The sequence below is a fragment of the Lynx rufus genome, unplaced genomic scaffold (genome assembly GCF_022079265.1).
Source record: "Lynx rufus isolate CCGP_SWC_20201006 ecotype Redwood Valley unplaced genomic scaffold, mLynRuf1.p SCAF_1, whole genome shotgun sequence".
NCBI classification, from domain to species: Eukaryota; Metazoa; Chordata; class Mammalia; order Carnivora; family Felidae; genus Lynx; species Lynx rufus.
Genome location: NW_025814823.1, coordinates 158,742,136 through 158,764,725, shown reverse-complemented (window position 1 = coordinate 158,764,725; position 22,590 = coordinate 158,742,136). Strand labels below are relative to the sequence as shown.

Genomic DNA, 22,590 nt, shown 5'->3' with positions numbered 1-22,590 from the left:
CTGTTTCTCCTAACTAGAAATTCTGTTGTATGGAGAAGCTTCTCCTGAGAGGTATCCTGCTGGTTACTCTCACTCACTTTGACCTAAATAAACATCTGAAAGGAAATAATATGTCACACTGAATAAACTGAGTATAGTAATTCTCAGAACAGGAAAAGCTTACAATGCACAATACTCCAAATTTTTTCCCCATTGGTGGTTTTATGACCTGGTTTATTCTATGTATTATTCTGCTGATGATAAATGGGAAAAGAAAGAAAATACTTTGTCTTTCCAGGAAAGTCTGAAGAGGAATAAACACAAGTAGCCAATTCCTCCTTCACTTCCCTTTCAATTTCATATTGATTTCTTCAATGTGCGAAGTGATGAATGGATTTGTACTAGATTTAACTTTTAAAATCATAAAAGTAAAGACTATATTATACTTTTTGTTCAACAGATTACATAGGTATTTTGTGAAACAGCAAGCTACTCACATAAACAAATTTTAAATCTAGAGTCAAAAGCTTAAATGCTTAGAGGGTCCACCCTAAGTGAGTGAAGCAGGCCACTTGTGTACAGTTTGGGACCTTGGTGCATGGGACAGTGAAGGCCTGGCTTCAGGAAGGATGTATCCACTGCACCTTCCTCTTTGTAGGAATGAAGGTCCACAGTTACCAAATCTTTTCACTTATAAAAGAGACTTCAGAAGTCAGGATTTGTATGTAAATTTCCCCACATTTTAAAATGTTGGATTAGGGGCATCTGGGTGGGTCAGTTGGTTAAGCGTCAGATTTTAGCTCAGGTTATGATCTCACAGCTCATGAGTTCAAGCCCTACATCGGGCTCTGTGCTGACAGCTCAGAGCCTGGAGCCCACTTCAGATTCTGTGTCTCTGTCTCTCTCTGCCCCTCTCTCTGTCTCTCTCAAAAACAAACATTAAAAAAATTTAAAAATCAATCAATCAATCAATCAATAAAATGTTGTGTTATATTTTTAAACACTGTATGGGTCAAAACACCTCACAGTAGGTAGGCTTCGGCCAAGTATTTGACCTTCAGATCTATCTCATATGAATGACCAACACTGAATATTTGATTTTGAAATCTAGCATATTTGATTATGAATCAGTTACTTGCTATGAAATCATATGAAATTTTGCTGAAATTTACCAGCTGAAATGCATAATGAATCAGACCTACTCTGTCCTTAGGTTTGCGAAGCGTGTGGTTCTGATGCAGGTTAGAGTTGGTCCCATGAGTTGGTCCCATCCATGCCCCTCATAGTGAACAATGTAGTAGCCATTTGAGTCCACACTGAATTTCACCTAACTGGTAGTTTCAGATAAATCCAGAGGAGGAAATTGGCATTAGCCATTTTATTATCAACATACATACCAGGAACATCTCCAAAATTGTTACTTCTCATGCTATTACTAATTAATCAGTGGGAAGACAAAGTTTTGGAAAAGTCATGGTGATGTTCATTTTCATAGTCTACTGGATGGTTTTGTGTGTGTGTGAATTATAGTCTTATTAAATTAATAAATAAGTTCATTCATAGGAAAAGGACTGCTAAATTTGTTCTCAAAAGCAGTCTATGCAGGTCTAAGAGGCCCAGTTAACTATATGATAAACGTGATTGGAATTTGACTTGATTTATTTGTGGCCTTGTCTCAGGGTTTAATTATCGGTCATTGAAATATGTACATGTAAATAGGTGATCCATTTGTCCAGTCTTTATTTTGGGTGAAATAAGGATTCCAGGTTGAACATGACATAATGATGGAAACCCTCTCACATTTCAGTAAGGTGTTCAAAAGAGAAATTAAAATTATGTTATGGGGCACCTGCATGGCCCAGTTAGTTGAGCACCTAACTCTTGATTTCAGCTCAGGTCACGATTTTGCGGTTAGTGGGTTCAAGCCCCACATCAGGGTCTGTGTTGACAGTGCAGAGCCTGCTTGGGATTCTTTCTCACTCTCTCTGCCCTCCCCAACTTGCGTGAGCATGTACACTCTCTCTTTCTCAAAATAAATAAACTTAAAAATTTTTTATTATGTATTTTTAATATGACAGACATTATACTACATGGTGAAATAACATTATCATATTCTCTCAATAGTTTTGTGGGACCTGGTCCTCGTTCAAAATAAGATGAGAAAATTGAAGCTCAGAACGAGTAAAGAAGTTTTTTGAAGGTCACACATCTAATAAGTGACAGAGTGAGGATTTGAATCCAGGGCCAATTTGTTCTAAAGTGCATGCTTTGTTTTCATACATATTTTTGTGTTGTGGCATAAGAGCTTAATTAGTAGCTACTAAGAGATATAAGATAGAAAGCCATTATTTCTTGATAAAAATACAAACTTATCTCTAAATGCTAAAAGTATAAGAAGAATTCCCACTGAATAGAAAATTCAAACTTTCTAGCTAAAGAGTTCTTTTAGCAACTTATACGTATAAATGAAAATTTCTCCAAACATATATCTTTTATTATTAGATTTACTTACAGTATCTTTCCAAATAGCTGAGAACATGTTTAATTTCAGAACGGAAACACCTATTTGGCTAATTAGTTCATTACCTGTCCTTGATTTTAGAATGTGTCCATGAATCGCATTAGAGGAATTGTGGAGTAGGTCAATGGAATATGCCAAAGATACCTAGAAAATAAAGACTGTTACAGACTAAACGAATGGCCATTTTAATTTTCACATTGTCAGACTCAGATTGGCTGTAAAAGTCACCTAATGGCCCATCTTTCACACTATCAGTGGCCTTATAAATTTTATAGGCTAAGACTTGTGGATCCTTGGGTATGTAAAGATTCTTCCATATGATTATAAAGGTGCAGCAATATACACCTAGTTGAGCTCTGTCACATTTACTTGTGCTATTTGCTATCCAAATCTCATATCATAAGTTCTGTTGACTGCTTACTTCTAAGGAAGAGAAAAAAAAATCCAATCTTCCTTCACATTTCCAAAAACTCTGACAGCCTGTTATTAATTCAAATAACTGAAGAAAAGCTTCAGGAAAAGCCTAAGAGATAAAGATCTGACTTTGTATGATTCCCATATCCTTTTGTTCAACAGAGCTACCCACACCCAACTCCTCCACTGCCAAGTGACTGTTCGTGGTCAGCAATGCCACAGTCTAGGATCTGCTGATTAGCCAGGTCCGAAGGACAGAAAAACAGAATGGATTAGAAGAAAAAGCCTCAGTTACTTTAAATGGTCCCGCTATGGCAAATAACAGAAATCAGCTATTTTTTTCTGGCTTTCTAGCAAGTTTTAAAATTCATTTCCTCTGTCACATCAGGCCATATTAGTTAGCTATAGTATTCTTGCACATGTAAAATCTTGTGCTTGGAAATATTGACAGGTATAAAACAAGAAGAATAATTGAAGACGTGCCTATTAATCTTCAGAAAAATATAAAACAATGAAACAAATGACATACACAGACTTTATCTAGCAAAGGATCAGAAGGGATAATCTACCTGCTAACCCACAAAGTACCAATAATTAACAAAGCAATAAAAAAATTTACACAAAAAAGTAAAAGTAGACACACAGATATTGCCAAGCCTTAATAGAATGATCTGGATTGATCTTGGCTCCAGAAGGAAAGGGAGTTTTTTCAGATAAAACTATCTGGGAGTGAAAAAGAGGAGAGTAGCATTTCATGAGTTTGGATAGGCATGAATTGGAGGGTAATAATTTTATAAGAGTAATCTGAATACTGCCTCAAATGGAGGAAAAATACAGATCATTGTTGTAGATATTTGTTATTCTGGGCCATCTGCATTATTGAAGTCTCTCGTGACATTTTGATAAGTTACAGGAGTGTGAATCCTGCCTTCCCAATAATGAATCAAACATTAAATTTCGCAGGCTATGTTGTCAAGCTATAAATTGTTTAAGCTCTCTGAGGTTCAGACTTCAGAAGGACATATAGAAAAATGAAATGATGTATACATAGAGAAGTGACATAAAAGTTGTTGTTGCATTGGAAACAGGCAACAGACAAAACAAAAGGAAAAACATTATATCTATGTGTTAAACATCTTGAATTTGCTTCTGATTCTGAGAAAAATTCTAGAATTGTTATTAGACAAATACATCCTTAGAAAGAAGAACAATCATAAGAGCCAGTACAGAGCCACTTATATTATTTCATTTAAAATTAACCTCATTCATCTTAAGGATAGAACTAATAGATCAGAGAAATGTGGCCAGTGTTGTATTTCTTGCTTCTAGTAAAGCCTTTACCAAGGTTTCTCAAGATTGGCTGGTGAGCAAGATGATAGTATGGTTAATTGAATTTACTTTCATTATTACCGAGAACATCATGTTTTAAGACATCCTGTTTATAGTCAATTACCAAAAAACAAAAGGCCACAGGAGGTTTAATTCACAAGATTCACAGGAATCTAATTCATTGCATAGGGAACATATTTCCTCTTCTGAGGAGATGTATAGCTGTCCTCACACTTCCTAGGTTTGGACTAGTCACCAAATGATCAGGCCCCAGAACTCTAGTACTGAAAGAGTAAGACATATTATAACAAATATAACTGACCACCCTCTGCATCAGAACTGAGTGGCTGCTGCAGAATTACTAGGAACACAGCTGCACAACAACACAGACTGGGTCACACCCCAAGCTCTTTAAGTCTGTTATCAAGGTTAGTCCAGGCCTCTGAGTCTGGGGTAGAAATAGCATCCACAAAGTTGCCACAGAAACTGAAAGAAAGCTAATGAAACAAGGAGCAAACTGAGAGGAGGTGAACTAGACCACTAGAAGAAAAGCAGACACCTTTCCTGTAGGGCCCTCCATTCTGGGTCATCTTTGAAAACCCTGCTCAGAAAACCTATCTATTGGAGCCTGAGTGAACGTCCTTTTTGTCCAATCACAATGAGGGGAATTCTTCTCTGCAGAGTCCACGTAGTCATCATCTCCTTGACCTCCACATCTTCCCCCAGAAAGGCAAGCTGAAATGACAAGTGACTTTGGTAATGGAGGAGAGAAACCAAAGAGATCAGAAATGCAGATCTCCTTGGCTGCCAGAAACAAGGCTTATGGAGGAGGAGGGGATACCTCAGGCTGCAGTCTCACGGCGGGAACTGGATCAGGGCTGCCTACCCCAGGCCTGCTCTCTGCAAGTGAACTGAAGGAGATAGATATGTGGGAGAAGGTTGACATCTGGTAGCAAAGTCCCACAGGAACTTGAGACTGGAGCCTCTCTCCTGCTCCATTTCAACCCCCCACCCCGAAAAAAAAACAATAACAGAAAAAAAAACCCACCTCTCCATTTTAATAACGGTACAATGGGGATGTTTAGGAAAGAAATGTCTATCTTTAGGGGAGCTTTAAATATTCCAAAAGAACAATACTATAAAAATAGATATCTATTGAATGGAGAACAAAACCTCCAGTTTCCTAGCTTCTCATAAGGATTTCTGATCCCTGGATTATGCTGAATCCTCCTTTAAAAACTACAATTTATGGGATTACCATGACTCATTTAAAAAAGAGTTCTCCTTTTTTTTTCATGGTTACTTTTCTTTCTGCTCTACTACAGTGTTCCAATAACTTCCCAGAAGTAAACAAAAAGAGCCTCAAGAAAACCGCTGACTATATTTCCAAACCTAACATATTTGGTTTGGCATTTTTCTGAGCCTAGAGGATGCCAATGTGGCACTAACCACGCAGAGGAATTCTGAGCTGAGATATTTTTAGCTAGCAGTGGGGTTGTGGGAAAGCTGAATTATAATAACAAAAATAGAGTAGTAATAGCATCATCCCCCTAAATGGCCTGAACATTATTTTTTCAGTCAGCTTTGTTTCAAGGAAAATTGTGGAGTCTCTCTTCCTTTCCAGTTATTTAAAGGGACAGGTGGGCTACTCCACACACTCACTTCGGGTCATGTGATGCAGGTCTCTTCTACTCTGTAAGCTTCTATATACTTACTGTGCAGCTTGTCATCTTGGAACCAGAATAATAAAATCCACCAGATGTAAAATTACCTAAACAACTCTATAAAACAAGAATGAAAGAGCATGGTCATGTGGGTACTGATAGTCCCAAGTAACAAAAGTTACTTACATACATAAAACAAAAAGAGTAATTTTTGCAGATTTCCTATGGTCACTGTGAAAATGCATTTTTTAAAAATTTTCATGAATTGCTATGTTCCTTACCATGTCTATCTAGGCCAATGAAATATATATAAAACTTTATGTTTATGTATACATAAAGTTATATGTAAACTTTATGTTTATGTATACATACACATAAGCTTTAAATATACATATGTATTTTAAGTTTTCTAAAGAAGTACAATGTAGGGGTGCCTGGGAGGCTCAGTCAGTTGAGCATCCGACTTCAGCTCAGGTCATGATCTCACAGTCAGGGAGTTTGAGCCCCCCGTCGGGCTCCGTGCTGACAGCTTGGAGCCTGGAGCCTGCTTCAGATTCTGTGTCTCTCTTTCTCTCTCTGCCCCTCCTCTGTCCACTCTCTGTCTCTCTCTCTCTCAAAAGTAAATAAATACTAAAACAAAAATTTTAACTAAAAAAAGAAGTACAATGTAATAGAATAACTTTTAGGAAGGAATCAGTTAGTTGAATTTTTCTTTCATTTCTTCTTTTCCCCCTGGGGAGGTCCTACTTAATTCTTTTATTGTGCATGCTACTCATGCCCCTATTTAGCATTTTGGCAACTGAGTCTAGTATTAACCTTCTCCTATCATATCACAGATTCCTTGACTGAGGAGGGGGAATGCCTTTGCTTACCTGAGCATACCCAATGACTACCACAGTAGCATATAGAGAATGTGTAATAAATTTTGAATTCCGAATTAAAATGAGACCCAAGGAAATCAACAACTTGTCAATCAACCTTTAAATAACCAGGAGTTAGTGCTTAAAAGGAACTATAAATGGAAAAATCACACACACACACACACACACACACACACACACACACACTGTGAGGCTATCAAATGCCATTAAACAATTTTATGAAAAATAACAACAAAGGATGCCTCTAACTCCCAAGTTGCTATGACATGTTTTAGAATTGATGTTATGTGACACAAAGCTACGTAAGATATTTTCAGGAATTTTTCGGTTTCATACCACAGTTTCATTTGGCATGAGAAAGTGGTCAACTAGAACTGAGGACATTTAGGGGAAGGTTAACAGCGAGACGTTCCTGATAACTGGGAAGAAGCTGTGTTGTAATTGAGAGGATGAATACTGGACTTAGAGTGGGAAGACAGATGTTACGTACTGACTCCATCATTGCTTGGTGTATATGTGACCTGGCACCAATTTCTCCCTTAGTATTACTTTTCCAACCTGTAAAAATGGGATAAGAATGCCTACCTTACCTTCCTGAGATGGCTGATAAGCATGATATGACAAAAATTAACATAGAAATATTCACAGTTGGCATAAAAGAATCCTGAAATTGTTGGCCAAATTTCTCCTTTAATCTCCCCTCTACCCTCCTACACCCTTATGCACACCAAAAAGAGATTGTTGTTGAAAAAAGACAAGGTTTATGTCTACACACACACACACACACACGCACACACACACACACACACACACACACTGCAAAGGAAAGGAAGGAGGAAAAAGATGGGAGAGAAAAGCAATGTGTGGCTGGTTGAGAAGTTTAGGAGGAACTGTGGAGAGAGCATCTAGATCATCAGCAGGAGGTGGTGCAAATGGATAAAGAGCATTGTTACAGGTACTAGTAAGGACTGTGTATTTTGGTCCCTTTTATAATTTTCAAGAAATGTGAGTAAAAGCTTTGAGCTACTTTGAAAAAATGTTTAATGACTTGACTTTGTTCCTTTGACCACACACATAAATTACTGGACCATGAGGGTCCAGACTTTATAAGGGCATAAAAAATATTAAGTGAGATTATGTATTTGAAATATCTCTTTAAACTGTTAAGTGCTATACAAATACTTAACAGTATTATTACTGTCCCTAGGACATAAATGTTTATAAGGAAGAGAGGACCTCTTCTGTCTACAATGGCTTAGGGTTTTTCGACCTGTATCCATGAGCTCTGCCAGTACAATACTTCTATTAAAGATTATTTTACTTACAGTTGAACATTTAAGAATACTTTAATAATTATTAGAATCATCTGAGTTGACTGCATGTTTTATTTTTTGTCTTGCCTATTATACTACATGAATCTCAATGACAGACACCAAGATTTCTTGAATCAATGATCAACTTTTTATTAATCACTAGTGCATGGCATTAAAAAATAGATACAATTCTTGCTCTTAAGCAATTATTATTATTATTATCACTGTTATGTTTAAGCCATTATAAACTAATAAAAGAGAATGTCACTTTACGGAACAGATTCATAAATGTATTTCTAGGTATTTAGGAGAAAGGCAAAGCAATGAGGGCTGGAGTAGTCTATAAGGAGGAGGTAAAATCTCAGCTAGAACTCAAAAGATGGATGGTATTTGAATTCTTGGAAAGAAGAAAGTGCAGTTCAGGTAACAAGGCACTAGAAACAAAGACATGATAACATAGGGATTAAGCAGGATTTCTTCTTATGAGGGAGAAAATGTGTCTCGCTCAACGGAGAATGCATGCTGGACAATAAAGTTGAGCAAGCAGAGTTCAACCTTAAAACTTGGGCAGAGAAGACTAGGTATTTATGGTAGGAATTAAAAAGTCAGAGGTGCCTGGGTGACTCAGTCAGTTGAGCATTCAACTCTTAGCTTCTGCTCAGGTCATGATCTCACAGTTGTGAGATCAATCCCTGAATCAGGATCTGCACTGACAGCGCGGATTCTCTCTCTCCCTTTCTCTCTGCCCCTCCCTGACTCATTCTCTCTCTCTCTCTCTCTCAAAATAAATAATAAAAAATGGAATTACAAAGTCATTAAAGAATTTTCATTGAAGGGAACCACAGAGAAGGAGGCCAAATATCGAATACTGTGAGTAACCCAGTGTGACACCCTAGTTTAGTGTGGTGCCAGAGGAACAAGGAAGGGGCTGCTTTTTATTGACCTAGACAATGTGGAAAGTGGAATAAATATTGGTTGACTGACAATGTAACTATTTATAAACGTTCATAATTAGCCTGTTACATTTTAGGCTTAACAACAGTCTGCTGTTACTCAGTTTATGACTTACATTTGACAAACTGCTCCACAAATCATCATTTTTGGCATTTCCATTACTGAACTTCTTTAAGTAGTGAATAATTCCTTCCTGGAATTTCTCCTTACTCAGAAGATCCTTGAGAATATTTGAAATACAACTCCCTGAAAGAAAAAGAAAGAAAGAAAGAAAGAAAGAAAGAAAGAAAGAAAAGAAAGAAAGGAAAAGAAGGAAAGGAGGAAGGAAGGAAAGAAGGGAGGGAGGGAGGGAGGGAGGAAGGAAGGGAGGAAAACAAAACAAGAAGATAAAGAAAAAAAGTAGTATGATGTATTTTTAAAGAAAGCTTAAATTTTATGGAACATGTGTAATGTCTGAAAAATGAACATCAAATAAAAAAGTATAACTAGTGGCAGTAACCTGGAAGCAGTAACTTCAACTGCTGGTTTCATGACTCTCATTATATTTCTCCTAAAAGCAGAGCTTCCACTTGACCACAGCAATTACTACCTTCTCATAGGAAACTGCATTAAACATTTCCTGTATTTAAATAGGAGTTTCTGCCTGATTGGAGATAGGAAAGGATGAATTTCATGAATCTTGTCCAATCACTCCAAACAAACACCCAAAAAAGCATCATCCTAAATAGGGAAGAAAATTTTGTCACTTTCAATTTGAAACTTTCAAAGCAACAGAAAACACAATAGGCTCAGTACGATATTCTTAGAAGTATTCAATCAATATTCCTTACAATTGATTTTAAGTTTCTTTCCCCTTACATATTTCCCTTTTATCAGTTCTCTACTTCATAAAAGTGTAAATATAACACTCCTTCAGACATTATTTGAACGTTTACCATGTACCAAACCCTTGGATACAAAAATAAAATGGTTCCTATTTAGTGAAACACTTGCTATATGTCAGGACCTTACATTCATCATTTTTGATCCTTTCAACACCCTGCAAAGTAGATGCATTACGTGTGTTTTACAAGTGAGAATATATGAATATTTGGGATTTCACCAAGGATTCAAAACATAGCAGATAAGAAGATACTCTGAATCCATATCTGTCTATACTATACTGGGCCAAATGCCTATCCCAAAGAGCTAATTAACCATCACAAACCAACTTGTTATGTAGTGTTTAGACTTCTTATGCCTAAGGAAAAAGACATGTTTGAAAACAATCTTTTCATAAATTTTGGGGAAGTGAATAGGCCTTTTGAAAATTCTGGAGGAGTGTGCCCAAATTATGCTTAATTTTCAGGTTATATGCCAAGAACTCTGCACAGGCTCTGTAGCCATGGGCACTCTCTTGTCCTATATCATTGGATATGCACAGTGACATTCTTTCCTCTTACCCCACATACTCAGCTGTATATTTGTGCTTTTTCAGTTTTCTGTCCATAGATTTTTGGGTGAGGGATTTATGTTATGGGCTGAACTGTATGTAAGGTATGACATACAAAATTGTAAACTTACAAATTATAGCTTTGGATATGTAGCATTAAGTGGGATGAGTTCCATGTATGTTGCAAAACCTTCATTAAACCAAATATCATTCCATCATTTCATTGTAACCAGGTTGCCAAACCACTAGGAGGCAAAGACTCAATGTTATTAGAAATTAAACAAATATAAATATTACTAACTGTAGCAAAAAATGCAATGGGTGGTAACTTACTTCTTTCAGTAGTTAAGACCTTTCCTCTCTGTTACTCTTTTCACTCTGTACAGCTTCCTTTTACTGATTTCTGTGCCTTCTCTTCTCACCACCACATTTTTGCTTCTTGCTTCACTTTTCTTTCTTTTGTGTCCTTATTGCCCCCCAACTCTCCAGCTTCCATTTTATCCTCCCAACATTTCCTGGCTATTAGATTTAATACTAAGGAAGAAAATAAAACATTTTGTGGGGTAGTTTTTATTTCTTACACACTTATTACAATCTCACTTCATCCTTGATTTATGGGCTTTGGGGAAATATAAGCCAAAATATCTTTGGCAAAGTCACCTCATTACATTAAGTAGCAGGTACTTAAAAGAATCATAAGATTTTGTTTAGGACTCTCAGATTGTTACACAGTATTACTGATGAGGACATTTAGTTGTTAACTTTTGCTCTGACTTCCCTCCAGGGATTAACTTGGACACTAAAGTGAATAAAGTTCTGAGATTTTAAATATATATAAATAAAATTAAAAGGATGCCATAAAGAAATCTAAATAGAAATTTACCCTTGACCTATATTTGATCTGTAACACCAGTTTTAAGTGTTACTACTTTTTCATGTACTTTTATATTTTATTTAGCCTATATGCACAATACTGTCCATCTAGTTTACCTGTTTTAGAATTGCAATCTCCAGAAGGATAGGAAATTAAACAAAAGGATTCCAAGATTCAGAAGAGCCTTCTTAAAATTATAGAACAGAATGTAGCTTCTAGAAACTGTTTAAGTTCTATTTCTTTTCTAATAACCCTCAGATCATTTTACAAGTGGGCACTGATCTTCCTGAAGTCATCTGTGAGAAGGGATGGGAGGTGTTTTCTTAATTTGAGAATTCATGAGTAAGAGAAATACAAGTTGAGCTGATTATGGTAACTTTACCAGTTAATAAGAGTGGTTTATTCATTCACTCATTCAATAAATATCTTTAGAGAACCTACTACATTATTTGGCAACATGCCATATGTTAGAAATATAAAGATGTATATAATATATCTTCTGCCTCAATACAAATGATGGAGGTCAATGGTTAGACAGATAAATGCAATCAAGCATTATGGCGCTATGATCAGTGTCTGTACAAGGGATAGAGAAGATTCCAGGAGTTAAAAATCAGTTCTGCTGGGAGAGTGTGTAAGTTAGTTAGGAAATGACTCATTTCCTGAGTCTTGCAAGGGGTCTTCAGGTATGTTGCAAGTAATGTGTACTCTAGGCAGATCAAGCAGCAGAAGAAAAAGCATAAAGGATCAACACAACCTAGCATGTTTAGGAAATGGCAGGTGGTCTGGGATGGCTAACACTTAGGGTATTGACAAGAGATGAGGCTGGAAAGGTGGAGAAGGGCTTCATCTTGGGGGCTTTATATGCCATGCTATGGACCCCTGACTCACTCAGTTGGCATTGGGAGTCTTTGTCAGAGTAAATGATCATATGGAGATCAACTGGGATACAAAATAGTCAAGACAAAAATTCCAATGCTGTCTGCTGCTTCAGCCCTAGACTCTGTGTCTCCATGAAACAGAAGTTATTAAAGGAAGGCCTAGGGGAGCCTCAGAGATAGAGTTCTCCAACCACTCCTCTATGAACATTCAGTAGAAAAATTAGAAATCCCCAGGTTCAGTCAAGTGCATTAGAGCTACCAGTGATTACTGATCAAAACCCCTAAGATGGGCCAGTGGGGAAATTCTAAACCAGAATAAGCCACACATATGTTCTTAAAGTACAATGCTGAGCACGGCTCCTATGTAATTGGATTTTTAGTTTGCTGTTTAAATAAAATCCAACTTATCATTATAATAATGATAAAGGATAAAGTTAAAAATTAATAAGATATTACTAGCTTCTATAATAAAATGATATTTGTCTACTTGGTGAGAGAGAATTTGGGGGCCCTTAATAATTCACTGTGCTACTAGGGACTTTCAGAAATGAATAGAGTGGAAATAGTCTCTGATATCTATATATCTAGTTTTATAGTTTCATATTTGTATCTAATACAGTGTTGATAGATGGGCCTTGGAAAGCTTAGCCTGCAAGAAATTGTAGCAGTAGCAGAGATCACTGTTGTCATCATTAATAACTAACACTGACTGATGGTCTGCTATATGGCAGGTACAGACACTTACCTGTAATTCTTAACAACAGTTCCAAGAAGCAGGAACTACTATTAATTTAATTTTATAGATGAAGACACTGAAATTTAGAGAGTTAAGTAATGTCTAGGGTAGTGTCTAGAGTCAGCACCCTATGAGTACTTGGATGTGAAGTACTTCTTTGTGGCCATACAATGACATGTTCAAACTGAGGGGGTTTGATTTTGCCCTAGATTGGAATGCCATGGTACTAAGGAGAAATATTTTTAATAGAAATTTCTATTTGTAGAGTTTCTAATTCTGTGCCCCATATATCGGCTTAGTCCCTACCTTCTTTAGTAAAAGATATTTGAAGGCTTTGTCATGAAGAGTTTTAGAGGACACAGTGGCCACTTCTCTTGTGACAACACTCCTTTGTGAGTCTCATAGTCTAGAGATTGAGAACTCTGCTATTTGACATATATGTTTGGTTTGAGAGTCTTCAAAGTCCCCTCTAAAGGTAAAATGATATAATTTTATGTTGTTTCAGGAAGACAGCTGGTTTCTGAAACAATGCTTTTTTTGGCCTGATAGCAAAAGAATGTCATGAGTGTTAGGTACCTGGTGTGCTAGTTCATGGGCTATGACTTTGGTGACCCACAGTCTATCAGAAACAGAAGAGGTCTTGGGATCAAAGAGCAGTGATGTTTTTTGATATGTGATGAGGCCCCAATTTTCCATGGCTCCAGATTCAAAGTCAGGAATGGCAACTAGATCTAAGAAATAAGAACAACCATATTTGATCATTATGGCTTCTGCACCAGAAATGGAATTTGCTTCCTCCTCAAATACATTGTGATCCTTTAATGTATAAGCAGACTTTCTGAAAACTTTAAGACCATCGTAACATTGACATGGTATCTTGTAGTTGCACTGAAAATAATCAGTACCCATTATTAAGCAGCATTAATTCTATCAATATGGTTTTGGTTGTAGCTGAAGTAACCTATTGACATGTGCTAAATTCTGAAAATACCTTGGGTGCATTACTGCTAAGAAAATGATTTATTTAAAAACACTCGTATTTTATATTAAGACCAGTTAAAAACTTTGAAAGGTATCAAATAATTTCCAATATGTTTGAGATTCATCAAGACATATAATGAACTCATTTCTATAAAAGAGACATAGGATTGTAATTTCAGGAAAATGTGTTTCAAAAGCAATCTCTATGGTCAGTATTTTAATTGGTATTTCAAGAACATATAGCCTCTATTAAGAGCAAATGTCCTTCCAAGGCAGTAGAGGAAGAAAGCTGTGGTTATCAATTATTTCTGACCTCAATTTCCTTTTCAACATTGATATTTCCTCTACTTTTTTTTTAAGTTTATTTTTTATTTATTTTAAGAGAGAGAGAGCACGTGTGCCAGCGGGGAAGGGGCAGAGAGCGAGGGAGAGACAGAAGTGTAGAGCTTGAACTAACGAATTGTGAGATCATGATCTGAGCCAAAATCAAGAGTTGAACACTTAACCAACAGAGCCACCCAGGTACCCTGATGTTTCCTGTACTTCTTAACGAAGTCTTGAGGAAATAAAGTCAAATTTAATCATCTTTAAGCAACTCAGGTATAATATATATTAATTTATATTGTATCTGTGTATGTGTACATGTATATCATTTGGCATCAATTTCATGTAGGTCAGAAAAAGTACTGTTTGATTAAAAAGAAAGGTACTTTTTTTAAAGTTTGAAATAAACCAAGTCACTTGGCTTGTAATTATATTGTCTGGAATTAATACAGGTTAATACTAGTGGATGGAAACAAATATTTCTAAGACAATCAAAAACAAATCAGCACCAGTAAATATTAGTATTCATTAGCACTTCAAATGTGGAATAATTCCTTTTGTAAATTGCACTGATGATTTTATATTGGATTACTTCCCATAGTCATTAGAGATACTTATATCTAGTTTGATTTTTCCTAAACTACATGCTTCTTTTCAGTTATTTTTTAAATGCATTTCATATAATTTTCAAGGCTACATTTTTCAAGAACAATGTAAGATTGTTGATGGTTGTTATCAGATCTTTCCTTGACTTTTGATATAAGGACAGTAATAGATTACAGGTAAATTTAGTATATCTGTATATAGCACCTGCACTGTAATAATGCAGTGAGCCTCAGGAACTAGAGGAATAAACTCTTGGAGGTGGCTTTTTATGGTCCCTTTTACCTCCTCTAAGAAAAAACTGCACAGGGGCACCTGGGTGGCTCAGTCAATTAAGCATCTGACTTCGGCTCAGGTCATGATCTCACAGTTCTTGAGTTCAAGCCCTGCATCAGGATCTGTGCTGACAACTCAGAGCCTGGAGCCTGCTTTGGATTCTGTGTCTCCCTCTCTCTCTCTGCCCCTCCCCCACTCATGCTTTGTCTGTCTTCCTCTCTCTCAAAAATAAATAAACTTTAAAAAAAAAAAGAAAAAACTGCACAGAGTTTGGAGTAAAAGGGAGCAAAGACATGGTAAGGAGTATGCTTTAACGTCCCCAAGGGAAAAAGAAAAAGTTTTGTCACTGTCAGAAATTCTAAAAACTGATCTACATATGTTATAAAACTTAAGTCATGGTTTGATATGTTCTGCAACATTATTAAAATCATAACTTCTATTTTTTTAAGATAGAAAATTAATCCAAGATAGACTATGTGTATCTTCCTATATAAAGATCTACTACTAGCACATTCAAATTATCTATTTCCTCCAAGTGTTTTTTTTTTTTAACCTGTGCCACATTCTTATCTTCCAAACGCAAATGCACTATAAACAGCTGGAGAGACAATTTTCAGCAGTTTACATAAATCTTTGGCAACTCTGAAGAAGGTTACTGGTGGGGACGCCTGAGTGACTCAGTCGGTTGAGCATCCTACTTCGGCTCAGGTCACGATCTCATACTCATGAGTTCAAGCTCCGCGTCGGGCTCTGTGCTGGCAGCTCAGAGTCTGGAGCCTGCTTTGGATTCTGTCTCTCTTTCTCTCTGCCCCTCTCCCACTTGTGCTCTCTCTCTCTCTCTCTCAAAATAAATAAACATAATAAAAAATGTTTAAAAAGGTTACTGGTGTTATACAAATATGGTACAGAAAAAAGTTGTGTGCTCTGAAAAATTCATCCAGTTATTATTTTTTATGTTTATTTATTTGTTTGTTTGTTTACTTATTCATTTACTTATGTATGTATTTTTGAGAAAGAGAGAGAGTAAGCTGGGAGGGGCAGTGAGAGAGGGAGAGAGAAATCCCAAGCAGGCACCGTGCTGTCAGCATAGTGCCTGTCATGGGGCTCCATCTCACCAATGAACCATGAGATCATGACCTGAGACAAAACCAAGGTAGTCTGCTTAACCAGCTGAGCCACCTAGGTGCCCCTGGAAAATTCATCCAGTTAAATCTAATATACAATGCAGCTATTTTAATTTTTTTTTAATGTTTATTTATTTTTGAGAGAGAGCACAAGCGGGAGAGGGCCAGAGAGACAGGGAGACACAGAATCCAAAGCAGTCTCCAGGCTCTGAGCTGTCACCACAGAGCCTGATGTGGGGCTCAAACTATGAACAGTGAGATCATGACTTGAGCCTAAGTTGGATGCCTAACCGAGTGAGCCCCTCAGATACCCCCAATGCAGCTATTTTAACAGGAACCTGATAAAAGAATAAAAAATGATTCACACTAGTTGAACTTCTCATAAATACTTTATTTTCTACAGTCAAGAACCGTCTTTGAGGTACAAATTATGGTTTCCTGGGCTAACCGAACCCCTTCAGTAACTCATTTAAATCATATATACAGAAAGAAATCAAAGCAAGGTCTATAAGCAAAAGTAAAGACAATGACATGGAATTTGAACCTACCCAGTTTGGGGAGTGGATAGTTGATACCAAAGTAATGTTCATAAAAATCAAGGAGCTTTAATGATGCTTCCAAGGCATAATGTTTTTTACTCCATTTGCCTGCAGATGTGTAGACAGACACCTGGAAATGTTGATCAGAAGTAGTTTTTGAATGTCACAAATCCTTAGCACGATTCCATTCCTAACAGCCCTCACTCAAAGAAAGGTTGGCTGCATTTTTTGTTTGTTTTTATTATTCCAGTGCCTGAATATTTTTTTTCTTTTTCTTTTTCTTTATTTAATTTATTTTTTAAATTTACATCCAAGTTAGTTAGCATATAGTGCAACAATGATTTCAGGAGTAGATTCCTTAATGCCCCTTACCCATTTAGTCCATCCTTCTTCCCTCAACCCCTCCAGCAACCCTCTGTTTGTTCTCCATATTTAAGAGTCTCTTATGTTTTGTCCCCCTCCCTGTTTTTATTTTTGTTTCCCTTCCCTTATGTTCATCTGTTTTGTATCTTAAAGTCCTCATATGAGTGAAGTCATATATTTGTCTTTCTCTGACTGACTTACCGTCTAGTTCCAACCACATAGTTGCAAATGGCAAGATTTCATTCTTTTTGGTTGCTGAGTAATACTCCATTGTGTATATATACCACATCTTCTTTATTCATTCATCCATTGATTGACATTTGGGCTCTTTCCACACTTAGGCTATTGTGGATAACGCTACTATAAACATTGGGGTGCATGTGCCCCTTCGAAACAGCGTGTGTATCCCTTGGATAAATACCTAGGAGAGCAATTGCTGGGTCATAGGGTAGTTCTATTTTTAATTTTTTGAGGAACCTCCATACTGTCTTCCAGAGTGGCTGCACCAGTTTGCATTCCCACCAACAATGCAAAAGAAATCCTCTTTCTCCACATCCTCGCCAACACCTATTGTTGCCTGAGTTGTTAATGTTAGCCATTCTGACAGGTGTGAGATGGTATTTCATGGTGGTTTTGATTTGTATTCCCCTAATGATGAGTGACATTGAGCATTTTTTCATGTGTCGGTTGGCCATCTGGATGGTAGACTGCATTTTAAAGAAATTATTGTGATACAATTAAGCATGCTATTAATAGGCGATAAGATGTTCCAAAAAGTGTTACAGCAAAAGTCGGTCTTAAAAATAATAAAAAAACCTTGTGTCTCCTGTTATAATCCATTCCCTAGGTACTTATCTTTAAATTTCAAGCTTTATTAACAAATCATATCATGAGATCCCACTTTAGCTCATCACTATCACGCATTCTAGTACTTCAGTGCTAGCCTTCCAGAGTTATGACTACCAGCACAAGTCAAATAAAATATAGGTCTATAAGGTGGAAAGCCTTCAAGAAGTTACTGGATCCACCTCCCCATCTAGTTTACTTTAAACTCAAAAATGCCCAAATATGTTCATTGACTCCCCCAAAGTAAATAGTTATTAAGTGGAAAAATTAAAATTATATTCCACTTTTATTGGGTTTCAAGTATGGCGCCACTTTCATTTCATGATCTGCTTTCACGCTCTGAATTACCTAAAGTCCCTTGGAACTTTTATAGGAAGGATGTATTTATAGTTACCATTTTTTGGTGCCTTATCAGACACAGTGCTAAATGTGTACATGTGAAATCTAATTTAATCCTCTCAGCAACCTTATGAAAAGATGGAAACACATGGAAATTAAGTAACTTGCTCCAAGTTACCCATGTAGAAAATTGTAGAGCTGGGATGTGAAACCTAGGAAGCTGAATGGAACTTGCCCTCTTGAAGTAAACTGCCATCTGAACTCTCATATATCTATATCTATGCACACCTGTATCTGTGTGCAGAGACGCTGTGTTATGTATGGAGATGCATCGCTCATAATATACATCTACACATCTGTAGTTATAATATGTGTATAAATTGAAATAGCCATTTTATAGATGTTTTTCATAGGCATATTTCATGGTTCTTTGAATGTTTTTATGTCTACATTTGGTGCCTCAGGGTAAGGAGATGATGATGATGATGATGGCAATGATGATGATGATGGTGATCATGATGGCTCTATCGATATTTGCAAAACTCTTTAAGATAATCGTTGGATATTATAAATTTGTGAAAATAATGAAGACTGTAAAAAGTATGAATTCTTCCTCTCATTAAGGAAAAAAGTTATAGAAAACGATTTAAAACAATGTGAATGTCTTAAAATAAGATGCTGATTAAAATTTTTTTGGTACTTCCATGCAGTATAATACTAAGTAATTATTAATGTAGTCTTATAGAAAAATATTTAATAGCTTTCAATTGTTATGGCATACTAAGGTGAAAATGGAGTTAAATAATCTTAAACATTATTTTGTAAATCATAGGTATATTCAACTACTGTATACACTCTTGTATACTGACATACATACAGAAAATATTGGGAAGGCTTACACTAATATTAACAGTAATTATATCTTGATCATGGGATTATGAGTAACTTATTTATTTTTTTCCTATCTCTATTTTGTGAAACAAGCATAATATTTTGATAATAAGGGAGAAAGCTTAAGAAAGTAAAGAAAAACTCATTGCTGTCAGGACAGTGTATAAAATTAGAACTCAGTCTTACCTTGACCCCTGACGAGGTTGTGCCACTCACAGAGTTGAAATCACAAACTATGTAGGCTATAAGATATGTCCTCATTTTTACCGTAGTTTCAAAATGATCTTCTAAGAGGCCTCCTTTAGTTCAATCATCTTAACTTACATGAAGGGGGAAAAAATAGTATTTGTAAACCAGAGTATTTTACAATGTCTATGACTTAAGCCAGGTAACTTAGAGGAAGGTCCTGATGCTTTGAAGGATACTTGATGCCATTATAGGAGATCAATGGGCCATCATACTATTCTCTGACCACTCTTCCCTTTATTTCTTTTATCGTTGGACTTCCTTGAAGACACAATGTACTACTTTTGGGATCCGAAAATAATGCCAAATCTTACTTTGTTGCTTGAAAAAAATAAAAACATTTTTGATGTTTCTACTTCCTTGAAAGGCAGTAATCTCCAACACCAGCATAAATTCAAGTTCTGCACTGCTAAGCAAAAATATCAAAGAATGTCTCCTTGCCCTTTGTTTGTTGTATGATAAATAAATCACTGTCGCAGAAGGAAATGGGAAACAAAGCTGAGTGACATACTTTTCATTATCTTTTAATCCTCTTATTATTTATGTGTGAGGTAGGTGTTATTTCACAGGTGAGGAAACAGAGTCTCCAAAATGTTAACCGAATTGCCCAAGGTCACAACGGCTAGTTCCACAGCAAGACCAAGATGTGGATGTGACCGTGTGACTCCGAAGACATTGCTCATTCTTTCACTCGCTGTGTGACAGCTTGAGTCATAGTCTTATTTTATCTTTGCTTCATTGATTCAGCAATGAAAGCAGGCAGGCCAAGGAGGTCATTAGTAATTTAAGCTTCTGCCTATCTACAGAGGAAGTAAGAAGTTTTAAGCCTACAGACTGGTCAGCCACATCTATCAAATTCACTGAGTAATTACCAAATTCTATCTTTATTTTCTCCGGATGGCTTGTCCCAGAGATGGTCTCCACCGTGGTACAATGACCCAAAATATGGAATGGATACAGGTCCAGTAATCTGAAAATTCTACTTTCTTTAAATTGGTAACAACTCTTAGACCAGCTTTCCCCTCCTAACACCCCTTTCAAGGCATCTGGCTTTTGACAGCACTAACCAGGGCTTGTTAAGCATGTTTTATCTGTTTGGATAAGATTGCAGTTTGCTTTGGTGAGACAAAATAGCTTGAAGTATTACCAGAAACTGCCTAGCCTACTTAAAAGAAAAAATGTTTGTGCTATTTAATTCTACAGAATTCTATTTTAAAAAATGAGTCCTTCAGTTTTAATAAAGCATATGACATTGGCCAAGCACTCTAAAGAAGGTAGCAGTATATACAGGACTGTAATTTTTGCTTCTACCCTACAAGTTAATTTTGCAGAACAACGATCTCTTTTTTAAGGAGTCTGATTCAACCAGAATTCTATGAGCACATACTTCTAACAGAGGTTAGGATCATGGTAGGGGCTGGGGAGAGGGCATTATGAGTGTAGTCTTATGACCAAACTCAGTAAAAAAATCATTCAGTGAAGTGTGCTAGAGCCAGGAGAGGAGAGGGAGGCAAGGCTATAGGACTATGAGGGAGTGAAAGTCTGTGACACTAGACACTGGTGGTGCAAATGGCTAAGAGACAGATGGGCATTCCCTCTGATTTCTCCCCCCAGATGAAAATGTGGCCCATGAAGGCTGTTTTGTTCACAATCCTGGAAGAACCCATGTAGATTAACATTGCCTTAAATGGAAGTGTATGGGGTATGAGTGTAAGTTCTTCCAGGACTGGTGATGTAAGTTCCAAGTACAGAACACTTGTTGCTAGACAAGAATTTAGCTGCTTTCTCAATTTTGGCAGAACTTTTCCTGCATAGCAAGTGTCACCAGCAAGTGTGTGTTCCTTTAAGGAATGAAGGGGACAAAGAAATGCCCAAAAGATATGCTGCCTCTACTAGTGCTTGGCCAGCTACGTCATTTCCCTTGAATCTTGTATTCTTAACTAAACAGATTGAGAATTTAGCATGTATTGCTTCTTCCTAGAACCCACTTAATTGCTGCAGTTATTATGCAGATAGTAAGATGGTAGCATTAATTCGGTTGTCCTTTTTTGGTCAACCATTAAAGTCTGGGTTGGACATGTAAGAGAGAAGCCAAAAGTTAAGCCAGTATTTTCTGGGAAAGTCATGATCCAGACAACTGCACAAGTCACTTGAGGCAATGCAGATATTCAAGGATTGCATAAAATATTTTCAAAACGTTGACTTATGTGTCTTAAAAATGAGAAGTTGGTGGAGGTTTCTAAGGATAAAAAAATTAATTCTAATAGAATGAAATGCCAATTATACTTGCATCGCATGTTAATTAAAAGGCTTTAATAACTATATTTTTACTTTACCCTCCATGATTATTCATATGAAAAATGACCTTAATCAAAAAGCTGCCAGGAAAGAGACTGACCTGGCCTTAAATGAACATTCAGTTAGAAAACACACTTGAAGTTCAAGCAGAGGATCATTTTTAAGTGGAAATGAGTAGGCTAATTAAATTGCTGTCTGTGTGATCAGGGAAAAACTAGGATATGTGTCACGCGGAGTGTAGTCACTTGTCCCCCTCGATCTGCTCTGCCAGTATTTCAAAGCAAATACTTTTACCAGCATTAAGCAGAAATCTAGGGAATTTCAGTGTCTAGTGTTACGGAACCATTTCTCCTCTTCAGCCATGGAGGCCGGTCACTGTGGAGGACAGAGAGAAAAACAGAGTAGAGTTCCTTGCTGGCCTATGATGGCCTGGCTCCTTCTGGGCTGCTCATTTTGCTGAGCTGCTTTAGGTGATTCTGAATGTCATCATTGGCCAAGTAACACAGATTTAAAAAGAACGCTGTTTTCATATGAATACAAATAAAATATAAATCACTTTGTTTTTTTTTTTTTGTTTTTCTTTTTTTATTTAAAAAAAAATTTTTTTTTTCCAACGTATATTTATTTTTGGGACAGAGAGAGACAGAGCATGAACGGGGGAGGGGCAGAGAGAGAGGGAGACACAGAATCGGAAACAGGCTCCAGGCTCTGAGCCATCAGCCCAGAGCCTGACGCGGGGCTCGAACTCACAGACCGCGAGATCGTGACCTGGCTGAAGTCGG

General features: G+C 36.8%; 1 protein-coding gene across 1 annotated transcript in view; it reads right to left on the bottom strand.

Moving 5' to 3' along the window:
• ERAP2 (endoplasmic reticulum aminopeptidase 2) overlaps nt 1-22,590 on the bottom strand; it is a 44,877-nt gene that overhangs the window by 10,117 nt on the left and 12,170 nt on the right. The window contains 14 exon segments of the mRNA XM_053722184.1: nt 1,119-1,220; nt 1,223-1,335; nt 2,563-2,610; nt 2,613-2,644; nt 4,803-4,978; nt 5,959-6,024; nt 9,171-9,303; nt 9,646-9,745; nt 9,748-9,775; nt 10,619-10,732; nt 13,555-13,709; nt 16,835-16,955; nt 19,451-19,560; nt 19,769-19,819. Coding sequence (XP_053578159.1) covers nt 1,119-1,220; nt 1,223-1,335; nt 2,563-2,610; nt 2,613-2,644; nt 4,803-4,978; nt 5,959-6,024; nt 9,171-9,303; nt 9,646-9,745; nt 9,748-9,775; nt 10,619-10,732; nt 13,555-13,709; nt 16,835-16,955; nt 19,451-19,560; nt 19,769-19,819 — 1,349 coding nt within the window.